This window comes from Pseudophryne corroboree, chromosome 1, assembly GCF_028390025.1.
Source record: "Pseudophryne corroboree isolate aPseCor3 chromosome 1, aPseCor3.hap2, whole genome shotgun sequence".
NCBI lineage: Eukaryota > Metazoa > Chordata > Amphibia > Anura > Myobatrachidae > Pseudophryne > Pseudophryne corroboree.
The window spans coordinates 909,979,955-909,999,010 of record NC_086444.1 but is presented as its reverse complement, the minus strand read 5'-3'; the positions used below and the strand labels follow the sequence as shown (position 1 = coordinate 909,999,010).

Here is a 19,056-nt window from a genome sequence, read left to right as displayed (position 1 = left end):
AAAGGCGGAGGTAGCAGTCCTGCTGCTGAGTTGTTGCCCTCCTACGGCCTCCTCCACGTCTCCTGATGTTCTGGCCTGTCCCCTGGTAGCACCTCCGTGCTCTGGACACTACGCTGACAGACAGCAAACCTTCTTGCCACAGCTCGCATTGATGTGCCATCCTGGATGAGCTTCACTACCTGAGCCACTTTAGTGGTAGCATGAGACACTCCGTCACGAGTGAAAGCACCGCCAGCTTTCTAAAGTGACCAAAACACCAGCCAGAAAGCATAGGAGCTGAGAAGTGGTCTGTGGTCACCACCTGCAGAACAACTCCTTTATTGGGGGTGTCTTGCTAATTGCCTATAATTCCCACCTGTTGTCTATTCCATTTGCACAACAGCACAACAGATTGTCCACTTAGGAAGCAGCACTGATTGACAGTTTGATTTCACAGAAGTGTGATTGACTTGGAGTTACATTGTGTTAAGTGTTCCCTTTATTTTTTTTGAGCAGTGTATATTACAGTGTATATACTGCTAGTGCATACATTATAATGCACCACATTAATAACAGCAATGCACTGTAGTGAATACACCATAGTCCTGTGCAGTATAAGGTGACATATGTCTAATGTATAATACAACTGCACAGTTTGAAACCTGATCCCTAGAGGCGGATATGGGGCCCAGGCAGTGCGGCCCATCGATGGTTTCCCCCTGTTCCCCTGTGGACCAGTCCAACTCTGACCTAGACTCTATACTACCTTTTATACTACGTATAAGGCAGTGGCGTGCGGTGAGGTCAGTGGCTGGGGAGGCACAAGCAGCTAACATCCCCCCCCCCCCCCCCCCCCCCCATAGAGGGGAAAAAAAAAAAAAAAAGCGTAGCCCCCCCCCCTTTATTCATAAAACCAGCACCAGGCAGAACCAGCCGGGGGGGGGGGGGGGGGGGTAATGCCATGGCAGGGGAGACACTCAGTATGGGGTCCCCCTGCCATAGCATTAATCTACCCCCCCAAGCTAGTCAGCCCAGGGCTGGAATTCCTCGGAAGTGGGGACCCCAAAAAATGAACATGGGGTCCCCCTCCCGAGCAATAACCAGCACTGGGCTGATAGCCCAGTGCTATGCCCCGCACCCCTGGTGGCGGTGGGTGCGGGGTTCATTGTTAAAATTGTTCTTTACAGGTGGCCTACAGATCCCAGCAAGCCTGCCCCAGCATGCTGGCACTTGGAGAACCACAAGTGCCAGCATGCCCGGACATAATGGGCCCGCTGGCACCTGTAGTCCGCCTGTAAAGAATAGTAATATTGTTCTTTACAGGTGGCCTACAGGTCCCAGCAAGCCTGCCCCAGCATGCTGGCACTTGGAGAACCACAAGTGCCAGCATGCCCGAACATAAAGGGCCCGCTGGCACCTGTAGTCCACCTGTAAAGAACATATTAAAATAAAAACACCACACAGTCTTAAAAAATAAGTTTTATTGCACAGGGTCTTCACCTGAGGGCGGCGGCCTTTAAGCTCTATTGCATGGCCGCCGCTTCCCCAGGGCTTCAGGCGTCTTCACCTGGGGGGGCGCCACCTCCCCAGGGCTTCCAACGTCTTCCTCTGAAGTCTTCACCTGGGAGGCAGCGGCCTTAAAGTTCTTTTGCATGGCCGCCGCCTTCCCCAGGGCTTCCAACGTCTTCACCTGGTGGGCGGCGGCTGCTAAGCTCTTTTCCATCCAGGACTTCCGGCGTCTTCAACCTTCAGGAGCTCTTCTCCGCTCCTCCTCCGCCGTCGGACTGACAGCCGCTCCCTCGCGCTGACTTATATAAGTCAGCCTGAGGGGGCGGAGTGATGACGCGGCGAGCCGTGATTGGCTCGCGGCGGCCATCTTCAATTTAAAAAATGACGCTGAGGCGCCATTTTTAAATTGGGTTGCTGCTCAAACTCTGCACCGCCGCCCGCACTCACGCCGCCCGCACCGCCGCAACCACGCCGCCCGCACCGCCGACGCCCGCACCTCCGCCGCACCCACAACAGTGATTGACAGCGGATCCAGTGACGGATCCGCTGGCCAATCACTGTGGCCTGACTGACAGGGGACGTGCTTTCATAGGTTGAAAGCACGTCCCTGTGTGAAAGCGGCACCACTAATGGTGCCGCTTTCCCATGTATTTTCAATGGGCTTTTAATGCCCATTGCTAGGCCCCGTCCGCACCTGCCCCCCGCTCCCATATCTTTCCCTATCTGACAGGGAGGCACCACGATCGGTGCCTCCCAAACACTTTACAATGGACTGGGACGATTAGGATAATATAAAGCAAATACTTATGACACAGAATATGTGTCATAAGTATCTTCTTTATATTATTTTAATCAGTAATGACAGGGGAGGCACTGCCTCCCCTGCCTCCCCTGACTGCACGTCCCTGGTATAAGGCAACCCGGTTACTAATCTATGATCCTTGTACTGCCGTAAAGGTTAAAATCTGATTACACTAATTTACCAGTCATTTTAGAAATGACTCATTAATACCAAAGTTTATCAGCTAATGGGTACATAGAAATATGCACAGTATTTTAAAATGTACTTTTTGCAAAAAAATTGTTCAATGCTCTTTGCAGACAGGCATATTTCCTGGACCCCTAAAGGAAGCAATTGTTAGACCTCTTCTTAAAAAATCTAATTTAGATCCTGACTGCATGACCAACTATAGACCGGTATCAAACCTTCCTTTTCTAGGAAAGGTTATTGAGAAAGTGGTTGCAAATCAACTGGACACCTACCTGACAACCCATGATATCTATGATCCAGTCCGATCAGGATTCAGGAGAAGACATAGCACTGAAACAGCCCTGGTGTGTGTGTTAAATGATCTTCTGACGGCAAGAGACAGAGGCGACTGTTCAATATTAATCCTTCTGGATCTCTCTGCAGCATTTGATACCGTGGACCATGGGCTTCTAATTGAGCGTCTGATACATTTTTGTGGACTGGATGGCACAGTCCTAAATTGGTTCAAATCATTTCTCACAGGCAGGTCACAGAGAGTATCGTCTGGATTATACTCATCACCACCAGTGCCATTGTCATGTGGTGTCCCACAAGGTTTTATACTATCCCCCATGCTTTTTGCCGTATACATTTTCCCACTGAGTGAAATAATCAGGCGCCATGGCTAGTCTACCACTGCTATGCAGATGATACACAACTGTACTTGTCCTTTGCTCCGGGCACTGATAACCCAATAGCAACCCTAAATGGCTGTCTAGCTGAACTCCAGTAGTGGATGAGCGCTAGTTGGCTGCGACTGAACCTGGATAAAACAGAGGTCCTTATGATAGGACCGCAACATCAAAGGACAAGACTGCAGCATAGCCAACCAACTGGACTTACACTCGGGGATTCGGAATTACAAACCACTGATTGTGTGCGGAATCTTGGCATTGTCCTGGATGGTGGCTTGACACTTAGAATGAGGATTTGATTGTGGCTATCATCTGATGTTTTTCACTTGAGGAACATAGCCAGAATCAAGCACTTAATTCCCTCAGATAATCTGCCAAAGGTCATCCACGCATTTGTATCATCTCGATTAGACTACTGTAATGCCCTCTACCTTGGTCTCCCAGCAAAAGAATTGCAGCGCTTACAGCTGGTGCAAAACACAGCTGCCAGGCTATTAACCAACCAGCCCCGTTCTAGCCACATAACACCCATCCTCTACTCCCTTCACTGGCTGCCTGTACGATGGCGAATCATCTTCAAGATTGGCTTACTGAGTTTCAAAGCAGTACATGACCAAGGCCCAAGGTACCTGAAGCAGCTATCTCCATGCTTCTGTATTTTATGAAAATCTGTTCTGTACTTCATTATTTTCTGCACTATATTATGCTATGTATCTGTTAAGCGCCTTAAGTCCTATTGGAGAAAGAGCGCTATATAAATAAAATTATTATTATTACTTTTACCAATTCTTTTTACTCCATTTTTAAATCCTACCTCGATTTTCGATTTCCGTTGTGCGCGGATTACTCTATACCAGGCCTGGCCAACCTGTGGCTCTCCAGATGTTGTGAAACTACACATCCCAGCATGCCCTGTCACAGTTTTAGCCTTCCCTAATAGCAAAACTGTAGCAAAGCATGATGGGACTTGTAGTTTTACAACAGCTGGAGAGCCACAGGTTGGCCTGGCCTGCTCTATACCATATCATCATAGCAAGGCATTAGAAGTGATTTCATCATTACTTCTGTGGATCTTGGGCCTTATTCAGACAAAAGAAAAAGTAAGCAATTGGGCAAAACCATGGTGAGCTGCAGGTGTAACATGAGCAGAGTCAGCTCCTTCATTTCTATACTGTAATTTAGATTTCAGTTTGAACACACCCCACCCAAATCTAGTACTTACCCTGCACAGAAATATTATGTGCAGAGAGATTTAGATTTGGGTGGGTTATGTTACATCTGCCCTAACCTGAATAACCCACCCCCCCCCCCCTAATCTGCACATCACATTGATATATTTTGGGATCAGGACGCATGATTGTGGGCCTGATTCAGGGTGGACACGGTAGCACAGCAACGTAGCGTGTATGTTAAAGTATGGTAAAGCTGCATGAGGCGTCTTGTGTAAACACCTCCTGCTGTCTTCTGTGATCTGCAGCTGCATTCAAAGACACAGCATCTGACCACTCTGTGTGACCATTGGTCATCTGAGTTACCTTCTGGTCACTCAGGATAGCTGGTGTTTTCATATAGCCAGGGCCAGTGAACCTGCATTCAAGGACGCAACCACTGGCCTCAGCCTGCCCAGCAAACGGGACTGTCACGTGCCCATTTTGTGGAACGCTGGCCATTGCCGCACTCTCCCCGCCCCCAAACAACCATAGGGGGCACTGCAAGTGTCATCGCAGACAGATATCTGCGTCATGCACATATCTGGAAACAACCATCAGGATTGCATTCATCTCTGAATGTGGCCAGTGCTTGTGTTCTATGCAGAAAGATACAGGTTCTCAAACTCACCTACAGTTACAAGCTTATACAGGAGTTATAGTGCCTTCCACACTCTAGATATTTGTATTGTATATTTATTTTTTCCAGTTCTGAAATGGGTTAATTGATTTCTTCCTGTTTTTGGAACTAGTTGTAGAACTAAAAATGAACCCCTTGGCTGCTGAGGGTTTTCTTACCCTGGTGCGGAGGCCATTTTCTGACGCTAGCACTCATCAAATTCCAACATCAATATCACATTTTATCTGGTACACACAAATTATTCCATGTGGGGGTTTTTCCAGAAGACTTTGTATTTTCAGAAATACCATTAGTCTTTTCACCCATACTAATAAGTCAAAATAAAATTACCCTAAATGGGCAAAAAAAAAGTTTTTATTGAAATTTCAGGAAAGGGGACCAAAAAGCAAAAGTGATTTTTTTTTTTTCTTTTTCATTTTCTAAGCATCATAAAGAAATAGTTTGCGGTTCTTATTTCACCAACAGTCCATATTTCCAAAATAATAATAAGCAGGATTCTATGTGTAGGTTCTGACAGGAAGAAAAAAAAAACGAAATCTGCAATTACTGAAAATGCATTTTGGGGGTTTTTCTTTGCATATTTTTTCTGTCTTGGTTTAAACGCTTCCTATGTGTAGGAAAACTATGGCAGCCCAAGAAGACCTACCATTTTATAACCTTAACGTGGCATCCAAGAACTTCGGGACACCTATTTTATAAAGAGGGGGTTCTTTTTCTAAATTAAATTTGGTCCCTCATTTAATACAGTAGGTTGAGGAGAGACCTTCCACTACCCATGGATCCATGATTTTTCTGTAGAGTGTGAGGTTTTGCCTGGTGATCATACTGACCACCAAGGAATAAGGTCTATATGGGCATATAGTTTGAAAGTGGGGATTCTTCTCATTCAAATACAGGTAACCCAATGTATCTAAGTGCCAATCACTGCTCTAGGATTGGCCCCACAGATGCTTTGGTCTCCCCACTCCCTTCCCTCCCCTAATATCTGCTCCTCCTCTATGCCTCCTCTGAGCTGGGCCCCACCTCCCACCATAGCTCTGACATTATGCCAAGCCGTGCAACCTGGCTCAGCTAATGTGAATAAGGGGCACTACTGTGTTTTATACTGTGGAGAAAGAGCGCTATATAAATAAAATTATTATTCAAACAGGACTCAAGGCGCTTGGCATTACTGTGGAGTAACATGAACAAGGGACACTACTATGTGGAGTAATGTGAATAATAAAGACTAGTGGCATAATGTGAATAAGAGGCACTACTGTGTGGTGTAACTTGAATTGTGGGCACTACTGAGCTGTGTTATGTGAATTAAGGGGCACTACTGTGTGTCATAATGTGAATAATGGGCACTACTGTATGACATAATTTTAGTTATGTGTACCACGGTGTGGAATGATATGAATTGGGGACACTATTATGTGAATTTTTGGCACTATGGGATGAAATGTCACACAAGTACCACATCCGCATTGCAGTACATCCTGCCACTTACAGCGTACATACTAATTGTATATGTACCATACTTACATAGTCTATAATTATTGGGAGAGCTGTCCTTTGCGATAAGAACTGCCCCTCATGAAGCTAGGATTTCTGGATTTAGGACCTGGGAGTCCCTTGGTGCATGGCGGCCATGGGGGGGCGAGCTGGAAGGGATCCATTTCAGGGGAATATGTGAAAAGAAGCCCATAGATTTCTATGGGGTAATACCAGCAAAAGCTGGCATTACCCACCCCATCCTAACACAGAATCATATATTATATATATATATATATATATATATATACATATACATATACACACACACACACACACACACAATACAATCCCCTGGTATGGATCAACCAGATATCTTTCCCAATCAGGGACCAGGCGGCACTCCATGGATTTATGAAAAAGCAGCTTTTTTAATTCAAAGTGCAATCAGTGCAACAAAATGAGCATAATACTGACGTTTCAACGCCTAAAAGGCGTTTTTTTCAAGGTGCTCAAAACTGTGAAAGAAAACAAAACAAACTACCAGCCACCAGTGTACTTACCTAAATAGACTCCACGTGTAAGGTCCCCCTCCGTCTGCTTCCAGACGCCTGCGGTGTGTGGTGCACGCGCTCCGGGGCTCCGTCAACGGCTTCCACTGATGACGTTGCGTCACTGTATTAGTGTATTAGTGAGTGCCTACTACCCTCTTCTTGTTTTATATATATATATATATATATATATCTAGTTACATTACATTTTTTTATGTAGGATAGAGATATAGCACAATTGTCTTATAACACATAGAGTGAATATGGCTCCCTGTCTAAACAAATGATGCATGCACAATTTCCTCCGTCATTTTCTGGATAGCCTGCAGTATTGCAAAGAGGAAGTGCTGAGATGCTCAACATGCAGCTCTCCAGCTACTGTAAGACTATATATCCCAGCATAAATTGCCACAGTTTTAGTATTCCATAATAGTAAAACTGTGTCAGGGCATGCTGGGATGTTTAATACTACAGCATATAGTGGGCCACAAATTATCCTGCAACAGAATATCCAGAAAGTGAGAAATAGGAAGCAGTGAAAATATAACTTCCTGTCTGAGGAAAAACAATTGCATGAAATCTTTTATAGTGCAAATCAGCTGCGAGGCTTGGTAAATGTTTAAGGTAAGCTACTTTCACTCAGTAAATGAAAGGGATAAAATTTCTGACCAAATACATACCTTAAGATTATTTGTCTAATCATCCAACTACTTTAGTTGGCTGGTTGGAATAAAATTCTGGTAATGTATGGGAGTAAATCACAAGCCACTACTTGCTAATTAATCCTGGAAAGTGGACAAAAATGGTAATTCAGAAAAAAAATAGTAAAGTCGGCTTCATTGGCACCCATTTGTCAAAATGACTGTTTTTGTCTGTTTTCACGCGATTGTCATTTGCTTCCATGTACCTCTTTCATACTGCAAATGCGGGTCGGGTTGCTATACAGGGGCAGGGACTGCGGCGTGATCAGGGGTGGAGGGGAAGGCAGTGCTGGAGATGAGATCATCTCCGTGCCGCCTCTCCCTGTGTAGTGAACGGGTCTCGGGTCGCATCGACCTGGCAACCCATTCATACTGCCACTGACCCGGTATTCAACCTGGGAATAACACTGCTTTATTCCCGGGTTGAATTACCGGGTCAGGGGACCCGGGAATTCGCCATGGGCCCTTTCACACCGCACAGAGACCCGTCAATATGCCGGGTCGATACCGGGTTATTTGTGCGGCGTGAATGTACTGTACATTACCAGATTTTCGTTACAAAAACACAACTAGTTGTATGATTGGACAGAGAATCTTAAAGTGTATGGCCAACTTAAGTTATTACATCTGCTAACTTACTTGAACAGAACTGACTGCAATACCTTTGAAATATACATTTATCGCTCTTCACATATCGCTAATCTAAGATTATCTAGAATCTGTAGATACAGTTGCAGTAAACCCACTTGTGACATTGTCCCTATTATAAGAAACCTAGGAAAAATGTACCCTTTTGCAAAGCCAGAAAGGAAAAAAAATGAAGTGAATTCTATAAACACTTAGTAAACTTTTATTGGATTTTATTTTTAGGTCTGTACTTTACATTGAGAAGCAATCTGCGCTACTGGCAAGTTGTGTAACTTGGTAATTAAATCACTTTTTCCACATTTCTGCTGGGGACATCCAGTCCAGCTGTATTTTGAAACCGCGATGCAGGTTCTTCAGGTGCATGCAAATGTAAATAGAGTCTCACACTCGTTTGAACACCTTCCACTCTTAACAAAAAGCCAGCAGAGTAATTTAATTTCAAAGAAATCGAGGGGTGCCTGTGGTTGAAAGCACGATTGAGTTAAAAATTTATAGAGTAAATCTAAACAAGAAATAGGATTATATAGTCGCATCCAGCAACACACTAATTGGTATATTGTGAAAAACAAGCGCATGCCAATAAAGGTGAATAAATAAATCCGTGAATATTAACCTCTTCAGGGCGAGAACAATTTTTTCCCTCCTTTTGCAGGCAAATACTTTTTCTTTAGTTACAAATTCTCTTAAAAACAAAGAAAAAAACTTTATTCTACATATAAAGGCATTTTGTTGTCATATACGGGAGGTGGGGAATCTTTTGTGAATATAGGAAAAAAAAATTGTATTAACCAGTTCAATTACTTATTTTTTGTTTTCATTTAAAAAAAAAAAAAACCTATCAATGATTTTGCAAAATAAATAGGAAGACTCAAACAATGTATACTTCCCATGCAGTTACTTGTTTTCTAAGTATAAAAAAAAAAAAAAGGAGGAACAATGAAAATTCAAACCATTAGCGTTGCAATGTTGCCCTACACATAGTGGATTAAACACTTGATGTCTCAGTATTAAGTCTATCACTTTGTGAGGATCCTGTGGCCTACAAAGGGCCCTGCCTGCTTGATGTTCATGGGTGACCACTGGCCAGCGAATTAGCAAGCAGTGCTATCAGGAAAATCAGCTCATCCCAGAAAATATATGACATCATAGGCTTTAAGGAACAGATCTGCGCAAAATGTTTCTGGTATATATACACACCTGAGGCTGTATATGCACTTTGTGTTCCACAGAATGCAGATAAAGCACCTCTCCAACATAAACACAGATGCAATATTGTCTGTATGCAGATCTATTTCCTTTCATTTGCAAATATGTCCATGTATATTTATCCTTCTTTACTACATTGGGGACACACAAGGGATAAAACCATAATCCATAAATCGACACTGGATTCTGTTGTGTTACATGTATCTTTCTTCTGGCAGAGACCAAGACTGCAGGGTCAGTTTGTGCTACCAGTCCCATGAGTGACAATGATATCACTTTAGCTAGGCTTGCCATAAAATCCCTTTAATACGGGACACCTAGAATTTACACAGATTCTGTGGCTGATTAGAACCAGGTGAAATGCAGGCTTGCATTTAGCCAGCCACAGAACCTGTATAAATCATAGGTGTGCTGGATTGAAGGGCTATTATGGCAAGCCTAATTTTTGCGGCCAGGGTGCGTCATATTTTTAACCTGTAGGCAACTGCTGTTTGGGTCTGGGACTCAGGGTCGACAACAAAAAGGTCGACACACCTTAGGTCGACACCAATTTGTCGACACACCTTAGGTCGACATGGACAAAAGGTCGACAGGAACAAGGTCGACATGGAAAAAGGTCGACGTGAGTTTTTTGGTGTCGTTTTCTTCGTAGAGTGACCGGGAACCCCAATTAGTGCACCGCGTTCGCTCGCCATGCTTCGGGCATGGTGCCTTCGCTCCGCTACCGCTTCGCTCGGCACACTTTACCGTTCCAATCGTAGTCCACGTGGATCGTTAAGTATGAAAAGGTTCGAAAAAAGAAAAAAAAAAGAAAGAAAAAACTCATGTCGACCTTGTTCTTGTTGACCTTGTGTCCATGTCGACCTTTTGTCCATGTCGACCAATTGGCGTCGACCTAAGGTGTGTCGACCTTTTTGTTGTCGACCTGGAGTGCGGATACCCTGCTGTTCGCGGTGCAAACTAGTCATATTGCATCTTCTTAAAGCAGATATTTGGAGGCATTTATATCCTTTCAAGAACACAAGTATCTTCATAGGGAAGTTTCATTAGGGTGTGAGCTCCAATTGTTTTCCCTCTCCTGCATGTGTAAACTAGATTTAGGGGGTGGGACCAGAACCAGCTTCAATGAACAGGCAACTGCTGGATTTCTGAAAGAGCCACAGGCAGAAGGGGATGATACCTGTAAATATGCACTCTGGCTACACAAACTTTATCCATGTTCAATGAGCAGGTCACATTCATACATAAGAGAAACGACAACAAAGTGTGTGTGTGAAAACACACTCTATAGGAGACAAAGTTAATGTATTCAATGTGCAAACATGCTGTTTAAAAAGGAAGTTGTTGTAATTACAAAGAGCTTCCTGTAAGCGTGTCTGTGTATAGAAAGACGGACGGGCATGTTTGGAAGGTTTTTTGTTCCTGTTTTTTTTAAATTTCCATAAACCTATGGACACTTTTAATGGGATGTTTGCTTAGCCCATAAATGCCATCCAATAGTTTACTTTGGCTGCCTAATGCAGCAAGAGACCTATGAGAAGCCAATCACGTTATGTAACAACCATCCAATCTTCAGTTTAAACAAGTAGTATTGATAAGTACCTGATACAGACCAACTAGCAGAATAATAAAAAGGTGAAAAAAACCCAATTATTTTGCTGCCTACTGAATGACGGCCCTGTCCTCTCATAATAGGATACACTATAGATGCAAAATATTTTTGATATAAGAGTACACAGATCAGACAAACTGCAAAAATGATGTTCCTGAATTATTTTATTGCCTACAGAATTTTTAGCCGCAAAGGAAACCACTAGTGACCGCAGACTACAAAGAATAAATACCCAACATTTTGCTTATGCTTTAATCCATGTGGCTCAAGAGTTTATATTCTCAATGTTTTACGTTAGGCTTCCAGAAAATATGTTGCAATAGGTATTAGGACAGTATAAAAACAATATTCACACTTCAGTGAAAATCGGTCTATAAAATGGACTGTAAGTGCAAACTATAAAGAACAATTTATAAATTGTATATTATATGTTGCATTTATTTTAACTTATACTAAATACATGTTACCAAAAAAAAAAAAATTCCTCCTCCCTTACAGTGCAATTCTCTGCTTCTTACATGAAAACATGATTTTGAAATGCACGTTTCATACAAATCTAGCTCTCCCAAACAAGTTGGGTCTAGTACTGACAGATTCTTTTGCTCTCTGGCCTCTCCGATATCTTCCCAGAACACATCCTGTGCCAGGAATTGTTCTGTATTTATGAAACACAGTTCCTGTTTTTTCTTTTCCTCCCCTGTGAAAAAGCTGCAGAGGTTCAACTTGATCTGAAAACCGGTCTAAAAATAAGCTTGTCGCCTCGGTAGACATGTCAGAAGTATGTGCAGAGGTTTGATCATCTCTCCACTCCTAAGAACAGTTCAAGCTTGTGAAATCTGACCCATGCAACACAATACAGCCGGCTCCACCCAGCTCATAGAATCAACAAAACCAGAAATTGTTTAGCAGCAGGAGTATGGACTATTAAGCAGAGGCAAAAACATATTAAATACTATTTTGCTGTACTTTTGGATGTTAATACTTTATTGCTGTGACTTTCCCATTTTCTAAAATGGGAAACTGTCCATTTCCTATCTTTATAAACCATTAGAGTGAGAGCTAGGTCAAACTACATTGTAGACATGTAGGGACCATACCACTCTAGAAGACCTTATATTACCCTTAAGCACAAACCATCCAGTAAAAACAGCTATACTGACTTGTGTGGACATCTGTTCCTTCCTTGAAACTCAATAGCAAGGCAAATGAACCCACTGAAATTAGAACCTTTGATAGAATTACTGGTAACAGCTCAGATTTTAAACCCATGACCTATGAGCTTCCCTTCCTTCCACACATACATCAGGAAGCTTTTTCACATTTAACGTCAGGGTATTTGGGCATGCAAATATTATTTCAAAATGTATAGTCTGTCAGATTAGTGTCATTAAAACCCCTACTTTGTTTGTGAAAGGTTTGGTAAAACTAAAGCACACACAAAAAAATACAGTGAAGAATGCAGTTTGTTGAAAGCAAGAAACTAAAACTTCACTGCTAAAAATAAAATCTCAGACCCTCACGTAAAAAAAAGTGTGTTATGCTAGTACAGCGATTTAAAAAAAATGTGTTTTAATATATTGTAAAATAATGAACCATTTGCCAAGTAACCCAAAAAAGTGTGCCACCTCTATCAACCAGTTCAAAAATACTTTGAAACACATTTCTTTAAATTTTTTTAAAGCTTTTTTTTTTGTTATGTAAAGAAGAAAAAAAACAAAACCTTGAAGGTTTCATACGTGAAAATAAAAAAATTGCCTGAAACTTTGAAAGGTCAGGAAGTCATCTTTACAGAAGTGCAACTTCCCACTTCTAAAGTGAAGAATGGCAATGTTATTTCGCTCAGTGTGGATAGCACGCATTCTTAGCATTGCGGAAATGTGACTTTGTAAACCATGTCACTGTACCCTGGGCACAGCTGCAACAATATATCAATGTGCATCAGGACTAACAAACAAGAAAGGAAGGAGACACCTTGCTAAAGTAGATCCAAACAAATCACCAAATTCAACACTTATTCTACAACCTCATATCGAATCAAACTTTTTTTTTTTCAAACTTCAATAGACATATTTACTAATAGGGAATTAATTGCCAATCTACCTTCAACGCTGTACTTGTAATTTTTTTTTTTTTTTTGGGGGGGGGGGGGTTAAAAAACAAAAAATCAGAAATCCAGTACACAAACACACACACTATGGTGTTAAAATTGTATATGACGATCAACAAAGTGATAGATAGATTTTTTTTTTTTTTTTAAATCTTTAACTCAAAATCCACAATGAATTTGAAAGTCCAGTTAAGATAATACACCAAGTAGTCCCCACAACCAAAGCGCTGCGCAGTAGTAAACAAATGACATAGACAAATAAGACAATATGTATAAAACAAAAGCAAAACTAAGTAAAAAAGTTAAAATACATTTTAATTAAATAAAAAAAATAATTCTGAAATATAAGCTTCAAAGTGGAACAGACCATAATGGTGTGGATATTGAATTCTGACAAATAATAACAGACTCATTAATTAATAATTATATTTTCTGCATTATAGTTAACATATGTATTTTATTTTGTGTCACCCTTATTTTTCTTTAAGTATTGATACTTTGTTATAATTCATACGTAAATTTTCAACAGTCTTTTGAAATAAATATCATAAAATAATAGATTCACATAATAAATATTCTTTACAATAAAAAAAGTTTTAACAGACTTTTGTCTTAAAAATAGGCAATATTCAACTTTGTGATTTATACATAAAATATACAAAAAGCCAGGCTGTGGCTAAGGCAATTAAAAACACAGAACACTTAAGAAAATATATATATATATATATATATATATATATATATATATATATATATATATATATATATATATATATATATATATATATATATATATATATATATATATATATATATATATATATATATAAACACAGAGGAAAACAGGTCACTGCCAGGAAACACAAAATATTGGTTCCCCAGGGGAAAGAGCTTATTTCGTTAAGGCTACTGAATTTTCTGGCACCTGAAAATAACACATTTGTAACAGAAACAAGATAAGGCAAACTGGAGGCAGGGGTGGATTTAAATAGATGTCCTTCAACATAGACTAGTGTGTCTGATGCCAATATATAAACAAGAAAGGAGGGGCTGAGAGTTAATGCAGATTAACTCACTACAGGCTGGTACTGAATGGACCCAAACACAATGAATAGTTATGTAACTGCAATTTGCATGACTTTTTAGGGAAAGCTGAGCTTGCAATCGTAATAGCATTTCAGTACTTTCACAAAGGTGGGAAAAGGGAGTTCATTTTGGATTGAAAAAAAAAAAAAGGATCCACAATTTAACCACAAAAAGTTAAGATCTAACTTATCATAAATGATAAAAGGTTAAGTTTAATCTTTCCATGATAGAATAAACTGATGCAGGTGTTGCCATCATTCCTCAAGACTAAACATGGTATTAATGTGCACATGGCTAAGCCAACAACTTATCTAGATCAGTAACTGTGGAATTCTAGCAAAGGAGCAACAAAGAACATTAAAAGGGGTAATGGAGGTACTTATGAAAACGTATTTATATATGTAACCTACGCAACAAATGGATCCATATGTTGGAAAAGAACATCCCTCCATTAAAGTCAGGAGGGCTTGCCCTGGCCACGTGGAACCCCATCTTGTTTGCAATACACAGTATTTGAGTTCTTACATCGGCAACCAGGGCGGTTTACTCTGTCATAGCAACCACGACACAGTTTCAGGCATCCCTTGGCAGGAGGGTAGCAGAGCAAGCACGGTAAGAACACGGACATAGCTCCCATGCACAAGTATCGTGAGCAGCAGTGTGACTGTGTGCAAGAGCAAGGATTATCCGCATACGAGTCCCCCTCATCATCATTTGAACAGTGGTAGAAAGCTGCTTTTACCAGACACATGCAAGTGCTATATTCCACCATGCTTTCAGCAGAGCAAAGACACTGACGATTGCAAGCCAGGCATGACGGTAGGGTCCTTGGGGCTGTGCAGTCTGTACATTTGCACTTTCCACATTGTTCACAAATAAACCGATGCTGTGTTGAGTCCAATTTTAAAGAGCTCTTTAGGTCATCTACTGCCAATGCAGATGCCTTGGGTTGCATTCGAACTACCCTGTCCGTCCTGTGACCAGAACTATTCCTCGGTGGTGGCGATTGTCCCAAAAGTTCTTGTTCAGAAGAAGCACTATTAGCGCTTCCAGAACTTGCAGCACTTCCCGTACTAGTGGACCTACTGAGCACAGGAGCTCTTGCAATGTACACATGTCCTGTATTAGCCAAGTGAGGGGGTCTGTGCTCATTATTATTATTCACATTAACTGGTATGATTTCATGAGTCCTCTCCTGTTTACTGTGCCGTGGTGCAGTTTTTGGCCCATGTTTCCTCACCATGGATGGGCCCTCTGTGTACTCGTTCCTGCTCCGGAGAGCTTTAATCTGGTCCAGAGACAAGATAGTTGCTGGTTGAACCTCCCGCTCATATTCCAACCGTTGCCTACTGTCTAAAGGCTGCTGGATGACAACTAATGAACCGCTTGTGCCATGTTGACTTTGTAGCTCCATCTGTAGGGATCTCGACTTCTGGCATTCAATGTGAACTTGGCATGCATCTGAAAACCTAAAACAAAAACAAAAATATATGAATGGAATAAACAAAAACAGATGAAGTATTTAAAGACAGAAATAAAAAAGCAACAGCAAAGAGAAAATAGTTATATACCATGGCAAACAGTTATGTATTTTAAATCCACTATAAACTAAATGCATTTATCAAGTGGATACACTTTTGTGCGGTGGCTCAAGAACTGTCTCTTAGAAAAAAGAAAAAGAAAAAAAAAAGTTTCAATTTTTTTCTAGCAGAAAGGATCTTTAGCACGGCAAGATCCAACTAGTCCATAATAAAGAAAAGCCTGCATATGTCAGTGTCAGAGATTTATAGGCTTTGAAATAATGTATTATAGAAGTAATTCTTTGCAGCACGTAACAAATTTACTTCAGTAACTGATAAACGCATGGACAATTGTTCAGAATTAGTGCTACTGTGTAACACATATTAGTACAATTACAACTATTGAAACAAATTTCCATTATATTTAATTAAAATATGTTGCCAAGCGCATTATAATAAATAAAGCAAAATGTCAATGTGATACTTAAATCAACTTAAAAGTACACAAGGGGGTTACAAATTTTCACAATGCATCAAATATAACAAATATGCAGAGCAGAACACCAAACATAACATTTGTTCTTAATTATAAAGAAACTTCTCTAATACTCTGCAACTAATGTTTATCTTTACCCCCTCTGATACAACAGCCATATCCAGAGGGAAATCATGGAGATAGCCCAGCATCCCAATGGTCTGACGACTGCGGCAAGAGATATGCCAACTTTTGTTTTTTCCTGTGGTGACTGGCATGTAGAGCAGGGGAGCCGGTCATTTGGGGAGGAAAGTGGGATCAGGACGGTGGGGGCAGAAATGCCAGTAGAGGAGGGATAGGGAGACGGAAAGGAAGGAAAAAGTTATGAATGAAAACAAACTCTTGCTGTGAGGAGGAGGGGGAGAGGTGAACATGACCGCAGGGGGGCGGACTTTCCACCCATCCAGATGTAGTGCCCTGTCTTGTCTCATCCACTCCCTGTGCCCTAATGCAGGACACACCCCTAGTGGCTGCACGGGCATCATGTGCGAGGTGTTACTACCTCCATCTGATAACACACACACACTGCAATGTGCACAGGTGGGACGGAAGGGGGCAGGTCGGGGACTGGCAGTGCGCACAGCGGGCCCCCTGTATTAGTAGTGCACCCCTGCTACTCAGTGCATTGTACGTGTTATATGCACTCAGGGGCAGTCTTGCTCACCTGCCTGAGAACCCCTGGGATCGCTCCCTTCCGAACACCTGTTGATCTGTGCATTAGCAGCAGCAGCCCCTGTGGCCTTGTACAGATAATCGCACCTGCTCGACCAGGGCTGCAACACGTGCATAGGCACAGGCTGGCACAGATGTTCCCCTATGCTGCCGCCGATATGCAGGCGCCTCAGTACAGCAACAACTCACCTCGTTGCAGGCAGGACTCACACACAATCCCATGTAACGCAGCACTGCGCCAGATCCCAGCGGCGCTACGAGTGTTAAGCATGGGACACGAGGCGTATCATACTACTCCAAGCCGAATAATCCCCTGCCGGAGCTATGCAATGACAGCAGGGTGAATAGATCCACCGGGTTCCCGTTCCCGATCAGCGAGTTACCGGGCACGACGAAGCCTGTCACAGTGCATCCCACAGGCAATGCTGGCAGTCCCGGGCAGCGCAGTACAGGGTTCCGTGTTGCTGCAAGCGCTGGGAGGAGGTTGGGGAGGGAGGACTCTGCCTGCGACACTTCTCTACAACTCCCTTGTTGTTCTTCGACGAGTACAATCCAGCGATCGCCTCCTTCCAGCTAAGCGACGCCGTGCAGCAGCTTCCTCCGAGCACAGCAGCAATCCCGAGGCCGGTAATCCGCTCAGTGCGGCAGGAGAGTGAGTGATGATGAATGAGGGTGTCACACTCAGAGCACAACACAGCAGCTCCCCCCCCCGCGGGCACACACACGCACGCAGGACCTTCCACGCCTCGCGCTCCCCTGCCTCTGAATGAATGGATTCCTGGAACACTGGGTTTGTGCGATGGGAGCGCGCTGATTGGCTGGCTGCGGAGAGTGAAGGAAAAAACACAATGTGGGGCTGCCCCGCCTCTTGTGATTGGCTGAGTGAGAGGGCGCGCTCGCTGCCTGGGAGCCGAGAGGTGCTGCTGCGGTGCAAGGTGCATCTGGCGGCGGCGCTAACCCCAGTCTGTAGCCGCGGCTCTGCACGATGCAGCTGCGCCTTACTAGGGTGACATACCGTGCATGTAATCCAGTGTGACCTGTCCCCGCAGGGAGGGTGGGAAGGGGTGTGCGGGCTTCCTGCAGATAAGGAACATTGCTCTGTGTAGGAAATAATCCCCAGCCCCCCCGGCAGTGAGCGTGTGACAATAGCATGTACATGTGCCGGGCGCTGCTGTCTGTGTCCTGCCCGCACTAATAGCAGCCCCCTGCTGAGGGAAGAAACAAGAGCGCCCGGGGCTGCAGGGCGGAAGGAAGGAGACCCTGTTACCTTGCCCTGCTCATTTCCGAGGATCAAAGTGCCACATGCTAATTACCCCATTAGGAGCCTCCACTGCCCCCTATTAGGGGAGCGAGAGAGTACACACACTGTGACACAGAGTACAATGTACCCTGACCTGTTGTGCTACATGTCCCCTGTATTTCTATTGGCATGAGCTGAGACATACTGTAAGAGCTGGGAGTCCAGATCCCATTATTAGTATTATAAGGCCAGTGTGACCAGTCTTGAGGACGGGGGAGAGATATCACTGCACGCACTGTGTCCTCCAGTACCAGCACTGACCCCCACTCCATGCCCGGATCACAGGGATGTCACAGGCTCAGCTGCGGGAGGGAAATGGTTACCACTTATCTGTGTGCACTGTAAATATTTGCACATGAGCGGCACTTCCACATTACACATCGCCCAGCGCTGGACCCGGGCCTGGCTGCTGCACATCTCTCAGCTCCCCAGCACTGGGCCGCCGCTGTGTGATAGCTGGGTCTGGCCGGCAGTATTCTCTGTCCTCCTGGGGACAGCAGTCTGCTGCTCTCATTGTGACAGAGGAAGCGCCACATCCGGGAACGTCTCAGTATGAGATGATCCTATTCTTAGGCAGAGAGGAAGCCACAAAGGGGGGGCCTGTAATCACTGACTGCCCCACTTCCCACACGCCGATCATC

The 19,056-nt window shown here is 43.3% G+C and overlaps 1 protein-coding gene across 2 annotated transcripts; it reads right to left on the bottom strand.

Moving 5' to 3' along the window:
• Positions 1-13,600: 13,600 nt before the first annotated feature.
• On the bottom strand, positions 13,601-17,952 carry SPRY1 (sprouty RTK signaling antagonist 1). Of its 2 annotated transcripts, none has more exons than XM_063920301.1 (2): positions 17,305-17,952; positions 13,601-15,857 (listed from the first exon to the last, which is right to left on the bottom strand). In XM_063920301.1, the coding sequence occupies exon 2, from the start codon at positions 15,800-15,802 to the stop codon at positions 14,846-14,848; it is 957 nt and encodes a 318-aa protein (XP_063776371.1). In that variant the 5' UTR covers positions 15,803-15,857; positions 17,305-17,952; the 3' UTR covers positions 13,601-14,845. The 2 variants fall into 2 exon arrangements, with proteins under 2 accessions (XP_063776371.1, XP_063776369.1); XM_063920299.1 differs by lacking the exon at positions 17,305-17,952 and adding an exon at positions 16,542-16,801.
• Positions 17,953-19,056: the final 1,104 nt, after the last annotated feature.